Below are 19,668 nucleotides of genomic sequence, written 5' to 3'. Positions count from 1 at the left end.
TTTATGTCGCTTTTAGCAATATTCCAGCAATATCACGGCGGGGCACACCAGAAATGGGCTTCACACATTGTAGCCATGTCGGGAATCGAACTTCAGCGTGACGAGCGAACGCATTTCTACGCATTTGGGACACGAAGACATGCAATGAGCTAGGTCAGCGAGTCTGAACACCCAATCCATTTAGTCGCCTCTTACGATAAGAATGAATTGCTGGGGATCTTAAACGCGACGGTAAACCCCCTAAAAAGGATACAGTGGGCCAAATGAGTTCTGTTCTGTGATCTCAAATGACCTAAGTCGTGTGAGAAGCTGTTTACACGGGCAGTAAAGTAATAAAGCAATGTGACATTCGGGGGAGCAATGGAGTCTGACACGTTTACAGCCTAACTGCTACCTACCCCGGGTATATATAAAGGGGGGTGTCTGTGTCACCCCACCCGTGTGCGAAATACGCTACAGTCGGAAAATCTTCTATATCAGTCAGTCAGTCACCCCATCCCGGGTTTCTGTGATGATGATGGAACTATTGATGTTCATTGGGTGGCTAGCTTTGACCGGTGGGGACACGCTGCCCAAGGAGGGGGCACTTCCCCAGAAGGTGACTTATGTCAAGTAAGTGTGAAGCCTTGTTATAATGTTTTAATTTCTTGTTTCAATGTTGTACCATGTATCGCGTTGTTCGATATTAAGAATAAGCCGTTTATGATATGATTTGTTTTGGGTTTTGGTGGGTTTTTTTGTTGTTTGACGCCGCTATATTCCAGCTATATGATGGCGGTCTGTAAATAAACGAGTCTGGACCAGACAATCCACTGATTGATATCATGAGCATCAATGCAAGCAATTGTATTTTTTGTTTGTTTGTTATTTAACGCCACACTCAGCAATATTCCAGCTATGACGGCGGTCTGTAAAATATTCAAATCTGGACCAGACAATCCAGTGATTAACATCATGAGCATCGATCCAAGCAACTGGGATTGATGACATGCATTAAGTCAGCGAGCCTGACCACCCGATCCCGTTTGTTGCCTTTTACGACAAACATAGTCTCCTTTTACGGCAAGTATGGCTTGCTGAAGATCTATTCTACCCCGGAATCTTCACTGGTCGTAAATGATATGAAGAAAGATTGGTAGAAACTGACTGTTGGATTTTAAAAAAATTATACCAGAAATATCTTTAAAAATATTATATTTCAGACTGTTTCAAACAAAAGAAATTGTCTGTCACATTGTTCCAAGGTGTTTTCTTGCAATTAATTAAGACACGTAGTTTTAATTAAATAAATATCAGTTTTGCGGATGTAACTGAAAAATATGATCTTGTCTCAACCGTAAAAAATTCCATTCCACTCCAGTCACCGCCTGCTTGCAGTAACTCCTCAAAACAAGGAACAGGCCGACTTTCTAGCCGAACTCGAGAACAGCGGTCACCTTGGGGTAGGTCTTGGTCACTGCATGAACAAGTATGTGAGACGTCGTGTATCGAAACACATAACCGTGTATATGTTCGTAAGTATGGAAGAATTGTCTGAAAACAAACTGTCGGGCGGAACAAAGCACTTGAAAAAGTTCAGTTCCAAATTCTATTTAGCGGGGTTAAATTTACAGGTAACCTAGCTCTACATTGAAAACACAGTATGTTTATCTCCTAATTCACCTGATGAAGGAGTAAGCATATACTCCGAAACGTTGTGTTCCTCATAATAAAGAAGTTGACATCAATTAATTCTCTTCCTTTTACACTACTTCTTGAAAATTGCACCGCCACCACACCTGTCGAAAGAGGCGACTAACGGGATCGGGTGGTCAGGCTCGCTGACCTTGTTTGATGCATGTCATCGATCCCAATTGCGTTGATCGATGCTCATGATGTCGATCACTGGATTGTCTGGTCCAGACTCGATTCCTTACAGACCGCCGTCATATAGCTGGAATATTGCTGAGTGCGGTGTCAAACAACAAACAAACAAACCAGCGAGCTTGCTTCGTCAGACAACAAAACTACAAACATTATCAAAACGTTACTGGGCTGAAAGCAACCGTTTTGTGTTTGTTTCAGTCTTTGCCACCATCAAACGCGGATGTATGCTTTCTTTTGCCCGGTAGTGTATGTTTGTGGTGTCGTGTATATGATATTTGGTGTGTGAGTGAGTGAGTGAGTATGGTTTTACGCCGCTTTTAGCAATATTCCAGCAATATCACGGCGGGGACACCACAGATGGGCTTCACACATTGTAGCGATATTGGGTGGGATTGTTGCGTGAATGTGGTGAGATAAATTAGAAGAAGAATGTTTTTTATACCTCACGTTGAAAATGCTGTTTATGAGTTTGTGTGCGACCGTGACACAAGTGTTTAACAACATTTGTACATTGTTTATGAGTTTATGGGTCTTCAGCAACCCTTGCTTGACGTAAAGGACTAACGGGATCGGGTGGTCAGGCTCGCTGAATTGGTTGATGCATATCATCGTATCCCAGTTGCGTGGATCGATGGTCATGTCAATCACCGGATTGTCTAGTCCAGATTCGATTATTTACAGACCGCCGTCATTTAGCGGTAATATTGCTGAGTGCGGCATTAAACAACAAATAAACAAAACAAACACATATTATTTATGTGTGCGTGCATTGGTGCCTCAGTGGTCTAGTTGATATAACGTCTGCCCGGAAAGCGAAGGGTCGGCGGTTGGATCCCCGGCCGCGGCTTAGCAAAGGATGGCACTTGTTGTTACCCTGCCTGGCGCTCGGCAAAAAGGTGATACAACAAGGACGAGTGGGCTCGGAGTCAGTATAAATGGTCGATGGGTCCGCCTCGTTGGTCTAGTGGTAGAGCGTCCGCCCGGAGAGCGGAAGGTCCGGGGTTCGATCCCCGGCCGCCTCAGACGTCAAAAGACGTTAAAAGATGTTACTTGTTGTTACCCTGTCTGGCGCTCGGCATTAAGTGGCTAAAACAAGGACCGGTCGGCTCGGAGCCAGTGTAATGTGTCTGAGTGGGGTAAGTATATTAAACTGCGGCATGGTATGTCAGTGGTACACACGCACACGCAGAAACACAAACACACACACACATACATACATATATAATCCCACCTACTTGTAGCTTGCTCGGAAGGATTGGGGTCAGGTGCGTGCATTAAGAGATGCAACGATGTGCATAAATGGCCGCGATGCGTAAATTTCAACGTTGTGTGCATCGGCGTGCATGCAAGCGTTGCAGTTATATCTTAATGAGAGCAGCTGGTGAGAGTGACTTTGTGAAGGCCTGTGTGCATTGTTTCTGTGAGGGTGTGTGTGTGATGGGGGTGGGGTGGGAGCGGTGGGGCGAGGTCGGACAACACCACGTTGTGATACGTGTCAATCTATGTGTTGGCAGCTAGACGTGTGGATAGAGCCCCGGGTCAACCACCAGGGTCGGGTCAGGGTGCCTCCAGAGACCTACCAGAGATTCGTCGATCTCATCAACGCGGCGGGCATTCAGTATGAAGTTAAACATGAAAACATCCAGGAGTGAGTTCATTGACAGTTCACGAATGCATACTTTTCATAAATATGTCACGGAGCAACAATGTTCATTAATAGTTAATGAATGCTTACTTTCATACATATATCATGAAGCAACGATGTTCATTAATAGTTCATGAATGCATACTTTTCATATTTCATGAAGCAAGAATGTTCATTGATAGTTCATGAATGCATACTTTTCATAAATATTTCATGAAGCAACAATGTTCATTAATAGTTCATGAATGCATACTTTTCATAAATATTTCATGAAGCAATGATGTTCATTAATAGTTCATGAATGCATATTTTTCATAAATATTTCATGAAGCAATGATGTTAATTAATAGTTCACGAATGCATACTTTCATAAATATTTCATGAAGCAACGATGTTCATTAATAGTTCAAGAATGCATACTTTCATAAATATTTCATGAAGCAACGATGTTCATTAATAGTCCGTGAATGCATATTTTCATTAATATTTCATGAAGCAACAATGTTCGTTAATAGTTCATGAAGGCATATTGTTCATTAATATTTCATGAAGCAACAATGTTCGTTAATAGTTCATGAATGCATACTGTTCATTAATATTTCATGAAGCAACAATGTTCGTTAATAGTTCATGAAGGCATACTGTTCATTAATATTTCATGAAGCAACAATGTTCGTTAATAGTTCATGAAAGCATACTGTTCATTAATATTTCATGAAGCAACAACGTTCGTTAATAGTTCATGAAGGCATACTGTTCATTAATATTTCATGAAGCAACAATGTTCGTTAATAGTTCATGAAGGCATATTGTTCATTAATATTTCATGAAGCAACAATGTTCGTTTATAGTTCATGAAAGCATACTTTTCATTAATATTTCATGAAGCAACAATGTTCGTTAATAGTTCATGAAGGCATTCTGTTCATTTATATTTCATGAAGCAACAACGTTCGTTAATAGTTCATGAAGGCATATTGTTCATTAATATTTCATGAAGCAACAATGTTCGTTAATAGTTCATGAAGGCATACTGTTCATTAATATTTCATGAAGCAACAATGTTCGTTAATAGTTCATGAAGGCATATTGTTCATTAATATTTCATGAAGCAACAATGTTCGTTTATAGTTCATGAAAGCATACTTTTCATTAATATTTCATGAAGCAACAATGTTCGTTAATAGTTCATGAAGGCATTCTGTTCATTTATATTTCATGAAGCAACAATGTTCGTTAATAGTTCATGAAGGCATACTGTTCACTGATAGTACATGGAGACATAGAGTTCATTACTCGATCATGAGGACATACCGTGTCGCCTTTGTTAATGGTTATTGGCGTCTCACAAGATTCAGTTCATCAATAGTTGATGAAGACATACAGGACGCCTTCGTTGATGATTTATGGCGTCTTAGAAAATTCAGTTCAATCAGAATTGTACTATATCATGAAGGTATCCGGAATTAATTTTATTTGTTTGTTGATCTTTCTTTGTTGAGCGATATAAGTCGTATTCGTGAACAAGATGTATGGTGAACCGCATTGAATTGTGATTTACGAGGGTATCGTTTCCCCTTCGCTTCATATTAAGTTTCCACCTTTTGTTATCTTATTACTTTCGATGTTCTTACGTCTACATTGTTCTTACATCAGTCTATCATCCGATGAAGCATATACTCCGAAACGTTGTGTTCCTCATAATAATGTTTGCCATTTCATATCAGTCTCCTGGACAATCCCCCACAAGAGAAGTCCTACAGCGGGGTCCAACACTACTTCAACGGCATAGTCGACCACACGAAATACAACGACCTCGCTACGGTGAGTAGGGCCGACCGAGTCACCTCGGTGATGTTACGTTAAAACATGTGATGTGACAAGCGCTGGGAGCACCGCGGCTTTTCTGTTTATACTTCCATCAACGAAAAAAAACACCCTTGACCTCATGTAAGTTTATTGTCCCAGACACTCCGCTTGTTTCGAACTGTGATACCTCGATATAATGAGGATCGTTCCTAGGAAATGGGGGCACGGCTGGCCCAGTCGTCTAAGGCGCCGCGATTCGCTGTGCAGAGTTGCGTCCCTTGGGCACGCCAAAAACCTATGATTGTGGGTTCGAATCCCGGTTCGCCCCAATTATGTTTCTAGGTTTTTCAGCACCATACCTGTGCTCGTGGGTTTCACCGAAGTGGTAAACGTGTGAGACCTGCATCACTTCGGGCTTTCCACCCACATTAAGCTGACACGCCGCGATATGACTGGAATACTGTTAAAAGCGGCGTTAAACCCAACTCACTCACTCCTAGGAATTTGCGTTGACGCGGTTACCCTGTCCTGAGTGATGACTTCACAATCCTAATGCTGCCCCACTCTTTTTCTCTTTCTGTTTCAGAACAATAATAATATGAATGTATATAGTAATAATAGTAATAATAACAATAATAATGTATTAACGATGGTCCTCGTTTCAAAGCTGAAACATTCAAAATAACTTTCAGATCAACAACTACATCACCGGTTTCGCCAACAGCTTCAGCGGAGTGTCGACGGGGACCCTGGACCACACGACATATGAGGGGAGATCGACCAGCTACATCCATGTACGTATAATGTATTCTGGTGTCACGATACGTCCATGGTAAACAAGTACGTGGTCACATCAACGTCAACCATAGGCCGACCCAGAGGGGAGATTGACCAGCTACTTCCATGTACGTATAATGTATTCTGGTGTCACGATACGTCCATGGCAAGCAAGTACGTGGTCACATCAACGTCAACCACAGGCCGAACCAGAGGGGAGATTGACCAGCTACTTCCATGTACGTATAATGTATTCTGGTGTCACGATACGTCCATGGTAAACAAGTACGTGGTCACATCAACGTCAACCATAGGCCGACCCAGAGGGGAGATCGACCAGCTACATCCATGTACGTATAATGTATTCTGGTGTCACGATACGTCCATGGCAAGCAAGTACGTGGTCACATCAACGTCAACCACAGGCCGACCCAGAGAGGAGATCGACCTGCTACATCCATGTACGTATAATGTATTCTGGTGTCACGATACGTCCATGGTAGACAAGTACGTGGTCACATCAACGTCAACCATAGGCCGACCCAGAGGGGAGATCGACCTGCTACATCCATGTACGTATAATGTATTCTGGTGTCACGATACGTCCATGGTAGACAAGTACGTGGTCACATCAACGTCAACCACAGGCCGACCCAGAGGGGAGATCGACCAGCTACATCCATGTACGTATAATGTATTCTGGTGTCACGATACGTCCATGGTAAGCAAGTACGTGGTCACATCAACGTCAACCATAGGCCGAACCAGAGGGGAGATTGACCAGCTACTTCCATGTACATAAAATGTATTCTGGTGTCACGATACGTCCATGGTAGACAAGTACGTGGTCACATCAACGTCAACCATAGGCCGACCCAGAGGGGAGATTGACCAGCTACTTCCATGTACGTATAATGTATTCTGGTGTCACGATACGTCCATGGTAAGCATGTACGTGGTCACATCAACGTCAACCATAGGCCGACCCAGAGGGGAGATCGACCAGCTACATCCATGTACGTATAATGTATTCTGGTGTCACGATACGTCCATGGTAGACAAGTACGTGGTCACATCAACGTCAACCATAGGCCGACCCAGAGGGAAGATCGACCAGCTACTTCCATGTACGTATAATGTATTCTGGTGTCACGATACGTCCATGGTAAACAAGTACGCTGTCACATCAACGTCAACCATAGGCCGACCCAGAGGGGAGATCGACCAGCTACTTCCATGTACATATAATGTATTCTGGTGTCACGATACGTCCATGGTAGACAAGTACGTGGTCACATCAACGTCAACCATAGGCCGACCCAGAGGGAAGATCGACCAGCTACTTCCATGTACGTATAATGTATTCTGGTGCCACGATACGTCCATGGCAAGCAAGTACGTGGTCACATCAACGTCAACCATAGGCCGACCCAGAGGGAAGATTGACCAGCTACATCCATGTACGTATAATGTATTCTGGTGTCACGATACGTCCATGGTAAGCAAGTACGTGGTCACATCAGGGTCAACCATAGGCCGATCCAGAGGGGAGATCGACCAGCTACTTCCATGTACGTATAATGTATACTGGTGCCACGATACGTCCATGGCAAGCAAGTACGTGGTCACATCAACGTCAACCATAGGCCGATCCAGAGGGAAGATCGACCAGCTACATCCATATACGTATATTGTATTCTGGTGTCACGATACGTCCATAGTAAACAAGTACGCTGTCACATCAACGTCAACCATAGGCCGACCCAGAGGGGAGATCGACCAGCTACATCCATGTACATATAATGTATTTTGGTGTCACGATACGTCCATGGTAAACAAGTACGTGGTCACATCAACGTCAACCATAGGCCGATCCAGAGGGGAGATTGACCAGCTACATCCATGTACGTATAATGTATTTTGGTGTCACGATACGTTCATGGTAAGCAAGTACGTGGTCACATCAGGGTCAACCATAGGCCGAACCAGAGGGGAGATCGACCAGCTACTTCCATGTACGTATAATGTATTCTGGTGTCACGATACGTCCATGGCAAGCAAGTACGCTGTCACATCAACGTCAACCATAGGCCGACCCAGAGGGAAGATCGACCAGCTACAGCCATGTACGTATAATGTATTCTGGTGTCACGATACGTCCATGGTAAGCAAGTACGTGGTCACATCAACATTTATGGAGACCCAAAAACAATAAGAAGTGTCTCATGGATCAGTGACTCGAAATGGAGAAGGGTGTCGTCACTCGCTTCCGTTGACAAAGGTGCATTCGTCATATAAACAGCAGTTTTGTTTGACTGTTTATTTGTTGTTTAACGCCACACTCAGCAATATTCCAGCTATATGACGGCGGTATAAACTGTAGTAACGACACACAAATCAACAACACACAATTTCATTATCTATAAGGACCTTACAGATGGATTGAATTATCGATGTATTTAAATGCGAAACATGACGAGCTAAAATATAAACAATTAAACTCGACACTCCGCTACAGGTTTGGCTTTGACTCTATATCGAATTAAACAAAAAAGAGACAAGTATTCATCATTCTGTTGAAATACTATTGCAATAGGTGTACAACTATTGAACAAAAATTGCATCAGTTTTGTAGCAACTGCTAAACTATTGCAATCGTAGTCCAGTGTTTGTTTGTTGTTTAACGCCGCAATTTTCCAGCTATATGACAGCGGTCTGTAAATACTCGAGTCTGGACCAAACTGTCCAGTGATTGATATCACTATCAATGATCTACGTTTGTTTGTTTGTTGTTTAACGCCGCACTCAGCAATATTCTATCTATATGACGGCGGTCCGTAAATGCTCGAGTCTGGACCAGACAATCCAGTGATTGACATCACGAGCATCAATCTGCGCAGTTGGGATACGATGACATTCATCGACCACCCGATCGCCTCTTACGACAAGCATGGGTTGCTGAAGACCAATTGTCACCCGGATCTTCACGGGTCTACGTAATTAGGATGCGATGACATGATGCGATGACCCGATTCCGTTATTCGCCTTTTACGACAAACATAGACGCCATTGACGGCAAGCATGGGTTGCTGAAGACCCATTCTAACCCGGATGTTCATGGGTCTGTAGTCCACTGAGTATATTTATTTAAATTTAATGTTTTTTTCTTTCAGATTAACAACCCCAATGTTTCTGGCAAGAAGCGTATCTTCATCGAAGCCGGGATTCACGCCAGAGAATGGGTTACACCTGCCTCCTCGATGTACTTTGTAGACAGGGTGAGCAAGTTTGGAGAGAGGTAGCGTCCAACTTTGAAGATAGGTCGCGTCCAATTTTGTACAGAGAGTGCGTACCCTGTACCCTTGCTGCCAGTGCCACTGTGCCAGACAGTCAGCGGCATTCGGGTTTCTTTTAGATTTATCCAATATCTGGGCTCCAACGACTTCTGTTTCTCTACAGATGCTTCACGAACGATCCATCCCCGGCAGTCAAGCCGAATTTTTGTACAACAACTTTGAGTGGTACATCGTTCCTGTCACCAACCCTGATGGGTATACCTACACACACACCACTGTAAGTACATCGTCCTTGTCACCAGGTCTGATAGGTATACCTACACACACACCACTGTAAGTACATCGTTCTTGTCACCAACCCTGATGGGTATACCTACACACACACTCCACTGTAAGTACATCGTCCTTGTCACCAACCCTGATGAATATACCTACACACACTCCACTGTAAGTACATCATTCTTGTCACAAACCCCGATGGGTATACCTACACACACACCACTGTAAGTACATCGTCCTTGTCACAAACCCTGATGGGTATACCTACACACACACCACTGTACAAACATCGTCCTTGTCACAAACCCTGATGGGTATACCTACACACACACCACTGTAAGTACATCGTCCTTGTCACAAACCCTGATGGGTATACCTACACACACACCACTGTAAAAACATCGTCCTTGTCACAAACCCTGATGGGTATACCTACACACACACCACTGTAAGTATATCATCCTTGTCACCAGGTCTGATAGGTATACCTACACACACACACCACTGTAAGTACATCGTGCTTGTCGCCAACCCTGATGGGTATACCTACACACACACCACTGTAAGTACATCGTCCTTGTCACCAGGTCTGATAGGTATACCTACACACACTCCACTGTAAGTACATCGTCCTTGTCACCAACTCTAATGGGTATAACCACACACACACACACACACACACACACACACACACACACACACACACACACACACACCCTGATGTATACCTCATCTATCCATCTATCCAGTGTACATGCCATGGTCACATTGCTGTGTTCTCCAGGACCGTCTGTGGAGGAAGAACAGGAACACCTGCAGTTCCATCTTCGGCCGCGGTGTGGACCTGAACAGGAACTGGGATGCCAATTTTGGAGGTATTGTTCATGTCAATAGTGTCGTTTGCAATTATATCACAACGACACTTAAACGGTGTAGCTGTACCGGGTCCAACACAGGTGGAAATGGGGAGCGAGTGTTGCCTTATGTCTTAGGGGGAAGATCCGGATTAGAATAGGTCTTCAGAGGGGACTAACGGGATCGGGTGGTCAGGCTCGCTTACTTGGTTGATGCATGTCATCATATCCCAATTGCGTGGATCGATGCTCATGATGTCAATCACTGGATTGTCTGGTCCAGGCTCGATTATTTACAGACCGACGGTATAGCTGTAATATTGCTGAGTGCGGCGTAAAGCAACAAACATGTAAACAGACACAGGACTACGGCTGCAATAGTTTGGCAGTTGTTACAAAACTTATGCAATTTTTGTTCAAAAGTTTGTTCAATTGCCGTAGTATTTCACTAGAATGATGGACCCGTGAGGAACCGGGGTAGGAAAGGTCTTCAGTAGCCCATGCTTGCCGTAAAAGGCGACTATGCTTGTCGTAAGAGGCGACTAACGGGATCGGTGGTCAGGCTCGCTGACTTGGTTGATGCATGTCATCGTTTCCCAATTGCGTGGATCGATACTCGTGATATTAATCACTGGGTTGTCTGGTTACAGACCGCCGTGATATAGCTGGAATATTGCTGAGTGCGGCGTTAAACAAAAAACAAACAGAACGATAGAATGATGTTTACTTGTCTCTCAACAACAAACAAAAAATCTTTGGGGGAAGCAATCACACACAAAAATACAGCCGGGCTTACCAATACGTCCATTCTCTTCTTCTTTATATTATCAAGACCATATCCGCTCGTATGAATTAGCTGGCTGACAAACAGTATGTATTTTCAGATTTGCAGGTGTGTTAAGTATTCGATGCAATTTATATTCTTTAAAGTGTAATACATCGGAATACTCACTCAAAAACACCCACACATTTTAACACTATTACTGTTTGTAAATACAAATATCACTGATAATATTTTCTTATTAAAATTGGATCTTAATGCTCGTTACCACTACACGAACATCTGAGGACCTCCCATTACAGGTCATGTCAGAAGTAAGCTGGTTCCCGGCTCACTATGCGCGTCGTCAATTTGTGCCAAGCTAGGAGCCGGTACAGGCCAAAATAAAAAACACTCAGCCTGTTTATTTGACGTCACATCCAGTGATTTTCAAGAATGGCTGCGCTAATGCCAAGTCAACATTAGCCAATCAGAAAACAGCTTTCTCGAGCTTCACGGCACTAATTTTAAAATGGCGACTTCCATTCCTTAGTACGCTTTGCAAAATATGTTCTCAATTCAAAATTTTAATTTGTACGCCTTATATAGAAAATCTTGGAATGTATAACGGAAGGCCGAGATTGTATGGCAGTACTTCCCGGGGGCTATGGAAAGTCGCTTCCATTCTGGACTACGCTTTAAAAATGTAAACAAGGATCTCGATTCAAAATTTAAAACTGAACAAATTTTAATGAAAATTCTGGAATGTCAAACAGATGGTCGAGAATGCATGGCTGTACTTCCCCTGGGCTTTAGCAAGTCTCCCCCGTTTCAAAAGTTGATCCTATTGAAGCGAGATTATTTTTGACGGAATCGGTCCTACAGCTCTTAACTGTCGTTCGAAATAACCCGTGTTAACCTGGGCGTGGTTGCATGATCAGAAAACACACCCAGACTTTAACTTTCGCGATCTCGTAAGCGACGCTCTTGTCGGTCGGGTGAAAGGTCGTTCTGACACGACCTGTAATGGGATGTCCTCAGATCCTTGTGTTGTGGCGAGCACTAAGATCTGATTTTAATGAGACTGAAATTTCTCTTGCACTCTTTCCACATGTTCTCATCGAATTACATAAGGTCACTCTGGAATGCAATGACGTCAGTGATATTGATATGTAATGACGGTTTGGTTTTTTAGTCTTCAGTAGTGTATTTATCGAGGGATGTGTTTTGTCTTCCTCTCCAGGCACCGGATCTTCCTCCAGCTGTTTTTCCGACACCTTCCGAGGCGCCAGCGTCTTCTCCGAGGCGGAAACGAGAAATATCCGAGACTGGGTCTCCAGTATCCAGAGCAACGAGGGCCCCATCTCCGCCTACCTCTCCATCCACTCCTACTCCCAGTATCTTCTCGTGCCCTACGGATACGCCGAGAACACCGTGCCGGATAATAATGCTGAGATTGTACGTATCTGGTGTGGTCTGTTTGATGCAGCGGGGAGCGGATGGTCGGTAGTTCGATCCCCGGCCGCGTCATACCAAAAGACGTTCAAAGATGGTACTTGTTATTACCCTGCCTATCGCTCGGCACATAGTGGATAAAACAAGGACTGGTCGGCTCGGAGCCAGTTTAATGTGTCTGAGTGGGATATTCTTGTTAAACTGCGGCGTGGTATCTCACTGGGGTAGCACCTGCATAATTCCGGAATGGTATAAGCGCGCGCACACACACACGCACGCACGCACGGGCGTCTCTAAATTAATGCAATACTTTTGAAAGCGATGTCAAACCAAATGGAATGTTTCAATTTGAAATTTACTTGATATTATACATGACCGCGAAACTGACGTTCATATGAAAGAAACAATTTGACGTTCAAACGTTATTCACTCAACTGTATTTTTGAAATGACGTAAACTTCGACGGACCAGTTCATGGGAGTTCCCTAGCACAAAAAAACACACACAAGCCACAAGGGAAAATTCCAATATATCCAAAATATACAATTTGGTATATTTGGTATTTCCAAAAATACACAAGTTTGTATATTTGAGAGTACGTATTCCCGCTAACAGTGTGGAGTACTAATTAAACATTCCAGTAATGTTACACGCCACTATATCAATTTTATTTGAAACTTGCTAATAATATTGATCGACTTAAAAACACTGCATTTTGCACATACAGAACAAACATAGCAATTATCCCCCTTTACCAACATATTCAAAGAAACACAGTGATCAACTTAAACACTGTCTTTTGCACATACATTATATTTAACAGCGAATACTTGCACTTATCTCCCTTTATCAATGTGTACAAAGAAAGACAATCTTAGATATATCATATACACAAAATTGTATATTTTTGGATATATCATCTATCCAAAATTGTTTAGGCTTTGGATGTATCATCTATCCAAAGCATATACAAGCTTGTATATCTGGACTTTCTTTTTGCAGTGAGCGTTGTTTTTGATCATTTTGTGCCTTTGAGCATGAGTGATGTGGCACACATTGAGAAAAGTTGGACTGCATGGTCGTTCTAAATTCTTAATTCATCTCTTGGGGGCACGGGTGGCCCAGTCGTCTAAGGTGCCGCGATTCGCTGTGCAGAGTTGCGTCCCTTGGGCACGCCAGAAACCTATGACTGTGGGTTCGAATCCCGATTCGCCCCAGTTATGTTTCTAGCACCATACCCGTGCTCGTGGGTTTCACCGAAGTGGTAAACGTCTGAAACCTGCATCACTTCGGGCTTTCCTCCCACATTAAGCTGGCGATATGACTGGAATACTGTTAAAAGCGTTAAACCCAACTCACTCACTCACTAATTCATCTCTCATCACCTCGTCTCATCATCATCATCATCATCATCATCATCATCTCTATGTCTCACTACGAATCTCTCCTCAGAGGAGGATCACGAACCTCGCCAAGGACGCCATCAGGAACCTCCCCTACCAGAAGGAGTACTTTGTAGGAACAGCGCCTGAGATACTCTGTAAGTGCTGCCTTACCGATTTGATTCATTCGCCACCGACAGGGACAAGCAGAATGACGCCTCCTTGTCATCACTAAAAGTACTTGTACCGTTGTTGTTGTTGTTGTTGTTGTTGTTGTTGTTGTTGTTGTTGTTATCTACAGATTAAATTGAATCAATCACATTAGTGTCAAAAGGGACAGAAAATAATGATACATATGATTTCATTAGAATTATCAAAAAGGTCAAGATCAGGTTTATTGGCCTGGATATGTCTGAGAATGTATACGGGCCTATTCCTAAGAATGTTGTTCCCTATCATTTTGGGTCGTCCCATGGATGGAATTTTATCATCATCATCATCATCATCATCATCATCATCATCATCATCAACAGCAACATTATTATTATTATTATTATTATTATTATTATTATCGGCTCCTGTGCTTGCAGACGTTGCATCCGGAACGTCCTCAGATTGGGCCCGCCTCAACGCCAACATCCCGTACGCCATGACCTACGAGATGAGACCCGACGCCAACGCCAACTCCGGGTTTGAGCTTCCGGCCAGTGAGATCATCCCAACCGGCGAGGACCTCTGGGTGTCCATGCATGCCATTGTGTCGGAGTTGTAGCCTACAGCCCCTGCCCACATCCCAGACTAAATCTTGTCCTCCACTCCCTGTGATATAACACTGACACACGATTGTTTTTTTTCTAATTTTACCTATATATATTGCTTATGTGTTGCAATGATTGTGTCGAGAAAGTGTCAATAGTTTCGGAATAAAACTGTTTCATAATTTGTTTCGTTATTTAGAGGTTTTATAATGGGAAAGGAAAACCAGAAATAATATTTGAAATAAAGTTTCCTGGATCTTTTTAACCAGAGGTAAAAAAATGAATGAGTGAATATTTGTTGCTTGAAGCTGCAGCCAGCAATATTCAATCTGTAACACGATCCAACACGATGTAACACGATGACCTGCAAATAACAGTAACCCGAACAGGAACACCAGGAGCAACAAGCATGTCTTGACATCCATGTGATAACGCTTGACAAATAGATCTTCATTTTAGTCGGACTCGTGAAGATCCGGATTAGGATAGGTCTTCAGAGGCGACATCAATTAATTCTCTTCCTTTTACACTACTGCTTGAAAATTGCACGGCCACCACACCTGTCGAAAGAGGCGACTAACGGGATCGGGTGGTCAGGTTCGCTGACTTGGTTGATTCATGTCATCAAATCCCAGTTGCGTGGATCGATGCTCATTATGTCAATCACTGGATCATCTCGCCCATACTCGATTATTTACATACCGCTGTCATATATATAGCTGGAATTTGTCTGAGTGTGCCGTTAAACATCAAAGAAACAACAACAACAAACTAAACATGCAGCTTTGTCATAGGTGCGGGCGAAACGATTGTAGTTTCGGCCGAGGAGGTTTGAATTACTTTAAACCCATAATATATATTAATTACTTCCATTTATTTCCTTTCTTGTGAATTGATTGTATTTGTTTTCTGACATACTTTGAAAACGCATATTCGAATTTATATAACATTTGGCAAACTAGCCACAAGAATTAAATACTAAGTCGTTCTGGGTATTTAGGCAAGAGATAATCATACACAACAATGTCGTCATTAGGTTTTTGAATCTCATTTGTTGTGCTTCGAGAAACTGAAACTGTCAAAATCGTTGTCTTGTCATTCATTTCGAGTTGAATTATGTCTGTTTGGTTTTTTGCCGCACTCAGCAATATTACAGCTGTATGACGGCGGTCTGTAAATAATCGTGTCAGGACCAGACAATCCAATGATTGACATTATGAGCATCGATACACGCAATTGGGATACTATGACATGCATCAACCAAGTCAGCGAGCCTGACCACTCGATCCCGTTAGTCCCCTCTTGTGACAAGCATGGGTTGCTGAAGACCTATTCTACCCCGGATCTTCACAGGTCAGTTAATTGTGCGTTTTCAGTTTGTATCAGCATAGATACAAGTTGACGAAGAGCATCAGAAGCGGTCATTTCAAAACTCGCATCATTTTATAGATTTGTTAAACGCTGACATAACAACATTCCAGCTATATGACTGCAGGCTGAAAATAATCGAGTCTGGACCATACAATCATGTGATTGACATGAGCGGAGATCTACGCAAATGAGATATGACATGCATTGACCACTTTGGTGAAACCCACGAGGACGGGAATGGTGCTGACAAACTTAGAACATAATCGGGGCGAACCGGGATTATTACCAACGAGCATACGTTTTGGGCGTGTCAAAGGGACGCAACTCTGACCAGTGAAGACGACTAGGCAAACCCTAACTCGGGATAACATAATAAAAAGGAGTGGTTAATATGCGAATTGCATACACAGAAAATAATTCGCATTCACGCTTCGTTAGAAAATATGTGTGGTCGTTTCCTGCAGATTTTTCAAAACGGTGTCAAGAAATTTGCAAAATTGTGGGAAGGCATATATCAGTGGATAAAACGCGTATAAAATCCCAATTACCTCCCTTCGCCTACCGTGACCGCCATGTCGCGCTAAGACAATCGCAAGAAACAGTCTTGTCTTTTGTTGCTAACAATAATAAGTACTGTACACCAATGCTGATGGCAAAACCAGGTATTTAGTCTCTACGTAAATGACGTTATATTTTTTATCTAACCTTTAAAGGTAGGCACAAAGTTGTTGATGTAGAGAATTCAAAAATTGGTTTGTGCACGAATGTTTTTTGTTTTTTTTGTGAGAAAGAATTAAGAAGTTCCTCTACTAGCTCACCATGCCATACCATACCGCAGTTTAACGTGAAGACCCCTCTCAGGGTAAACGGACTTGTTTAAACCCCTTAATGCCGAGCATCCAGACAAGGTCTCAACAAGTACCATCTTATACGAATTTTGATATGGTTTAATCGAACCCCGGACCTTCCGCTCTCCGGGCGGACGCTCTACCACTAGACCACAGAGGCGGTCGCCACTGTTGTAAAACCCACAAGCATATCTGCAAAACTTAAATGTTGGTATCCAGTACCTGGTAAACAGCCCCGTGAAGATCCGGGGTTTGAATAGTTCTTCAGCAACAGTCTACTAACGGGATCGGTTTGTTTGATGGTTAACGTTGACCTCAACATTTCGTCCATATGAAGGCGGTCGGGAAATAATCGATTCTGAACCCGATAATCCAGTGAAATGTACATGAGCATCGGTCTACGCAATTGGGATACGATGACATGCATCAACCAAGTCAGCGAGCCTGACCACCCGATCCCGTTAGTCGCCCATGAGGGCGTTGACACCCTTCTATATATTGCTGTAAACTACTAAACAACCAACACTTGCACAGTATTTCCATTTTTTCGCACTAATCTGCGTGAACCAAACACATTATATCAAATACAATTTTTAAAAATGTATTGCTATTTCGAGCGACCCTAAATTATTGGTTTGGAAAATCTGTTTGAGAATGAATTTAACAAATGTGACCCATGCATCACAAATCAGGGATTTGAACAAGGGAGGTAACGGCACAGGGTCAAAGCACTGGTTGTTATTGTTTGTTGTTTAACGCCGCACTCAGCCATATTCCAGCTGTATGACGGCGGTTTGTAAAAAATCGATTCTGGACCAGACAATCCAGTGATTGAAATCATGATCATCGATCCACGTAATAGGGATATACGATGACATGAATCAGCCAGGGGGGCAGCGAGCCTGGCCACCCGATCCCTTTAGTCGCATCTTACAAGCATAGTCGCCTTTCACTGCAAGCATGGGTTGCTGAAGACCTGTTCTACTCCGGAACTTCATGGGTCATGGTCATGGATCATCCATGTGGTGTTGTGACGGGGTTTGCACCACTTTCAACACATTCCAGAGGATTCAAATACTTGACTCCATGCATTGTACGCATTAAGAGAAATATACTCGTTCTTACCCTTGATGAGTCATTACTTCAAGAGAAAGACCACATTGTATGTATGTGGGGATCGAAGCCAGGTCCTGTGTGACAAACCAACGCTTGAATTACAGGGCTACACAAGACCCATCTCCGACATGCAACCAACCATAGCCAGTGAGTGAGTGAGTTGGGTTTAACGCCGCTTTTAACAGTATTCCAGTTATAGCACGGCGTGTCAGCTTTATGTGGGAGGAAAGCCCGAAGTGATGCAAGTCTGTGACGTTTACCACTTAGGTGAAACCAACGAGCACGGGTAAGGTGCTGACAGACCTAGAAACATAATCGGAGCGAACCGGGATTCGAACCCACAATTATAGGTTTCAGGCTTGTCCAAGGGACACAATTATGCACACTGATTTGCGGCGCCTTAGATGACTGGGCCACCCGTGCCTCCCATCCATAGCCAGAGTCTAAACTTAACATTTGAAATGATGTTGAATAACGGTTGCTCGTCCGTGACACCTTGAACATAACTCTACAACATTCTGAGTAAACATCCATCTTCGATAATAAACACAAATAAACACAGAAGTCAGTGCCACTTTTTAATGTTGTATTTAAAAAATGAGATTATTTTCACATCATTCAAACAAAATGACACATCATTGGCGCATAGTCAATAAGATAAATTGCGTAACAGAGTTTTTGATGACGCACCCATGCATCACGTTTCCATGGCAACGAGACTACAAAAAGCGCTACAAAATACATTCCCTACCATGATTATCAACATTAATAACACTGTCTGCTCTTAATACAATGATCACCTGATAGGGTCCGCGTCTAACCCACTGGTACTCCATATTGGAGCTTAAAATGGCTCTTCAATATGCAAAACAAATCCCAGAAACTTGTTGAACAGAGTACCTGTTGCCATAGCAACAGGACCCCGAGAATACATACATACATACTTACATACATGCACTGTGGTACAAATACATTTACAGAGAAAATGAACACTGTGTAATAACCAGATAGTGCAAACTTGAGCCTTTATACAGAGCAACAGACTGGACAGGCCACGGCAAGTAGCCAGGCCAAGGGAGACAACTGGTGGGGGGAGAGACACAGCTGACACTGCTGCCTCCAAGTAACAATATTCATAATCAGTCTACAAAATGCAGTTCATATTGAGCAAACTTCCAATTATTAAATAATAAACAAGCATTTCATATTACATACAAATTTACAGTAGGTTGTCAGTTGCACATTTAACACTGTCTATGCCTCCCAATATGTTCCCAAACTCAGTTTCAAATATGCTAGAACAAATGCCATTACAAGTCGGGGATTTAAAAATTCCAGCTTTCCAACAAAATGCAGACATCTTTTTTCTGAGATCGCATTAGTATTATGTTTGGACAAAACACCATGAAATATGAGATTCAAGTTAAGCACTTGGTCAAATTATGCAGATTA

General features: G+C 42.8%; 1 protein-coding gene across 1 annotated transcript; it reads left to right on the top strand.

The window, feature by feature from the left end:
* Positions 1 to 511: 511 nt before the first annotated feature.
* Positions 512 to 14,895, top strand: LOC139460647 (zinc carboxypeptidase-like). The gene is made up of 11 exons (XM_071242117.1): positions 512 to 612; positions 1,361 to 1,442; positions 3,381 to 3,514; positions 5,239 to 5,335; positions 6,013 to 6,114; positions 9,271 to 9,375; positions 9,557 to 9,670; positions 10,457 to 10,547; positions 12,530 to 12,744; positions 14,194 to 14,281; positions 14,714 to 14,895. Exons 1-11 carry the CDS (start codon positions 512 to 514, stop codon positions 14,893 to 14,895), a joined length of 1,311 nt encoding a protein of 436 aa, XP_071098218.1.
* The last annotated feature ends 4,773 nt before the right edge of the window (positions 14,896 to 19,668 follow it).

This window comes from Haliotis cracherodii, unplaced genomic scaffold (genome assembly GCF_022045235.1).
Source record: "Haliotis cracherodii isolate W230 unplaced genomic scaffold, xgHalCrac1.p SCAF_14, whole genome shotgun sequence".
NCBI lineage: Eukaryota > Metazoa > Mollusca > Gastropoda > Lepetellida > Haliotidae > Haliotis > Haliotis cracherodii.
Note: the sequence above shows the minus strand (reverse complement) of the source record. Positions and strands in the feature narration are given on the sequence as shown.

Bases quoted from the DNA above. Each gene is read 5' to 3' on its own strand.
- LOC139460647 (XM_071242117.1), top strand. From the start codon at position 512: ATGATGATGGAACTATTGATGTTCATTGGGTGGCTAGCTTTGACCGGT. The intron at 9,671-10,456 runs GTAAGTACATCG...TGTGTTCTCCAG, and splicing joins ATACCTACACACACACCACT to GACCGTCTGTGGAGGAAGAA. The intron at 14,282-14,713 runs GTAAGTGCTGCC...CTGTGCTTGCAG, and splicing joins AACAGCGCCTGAGATACTCT to ACGTTGCATCCGGAACGTCC.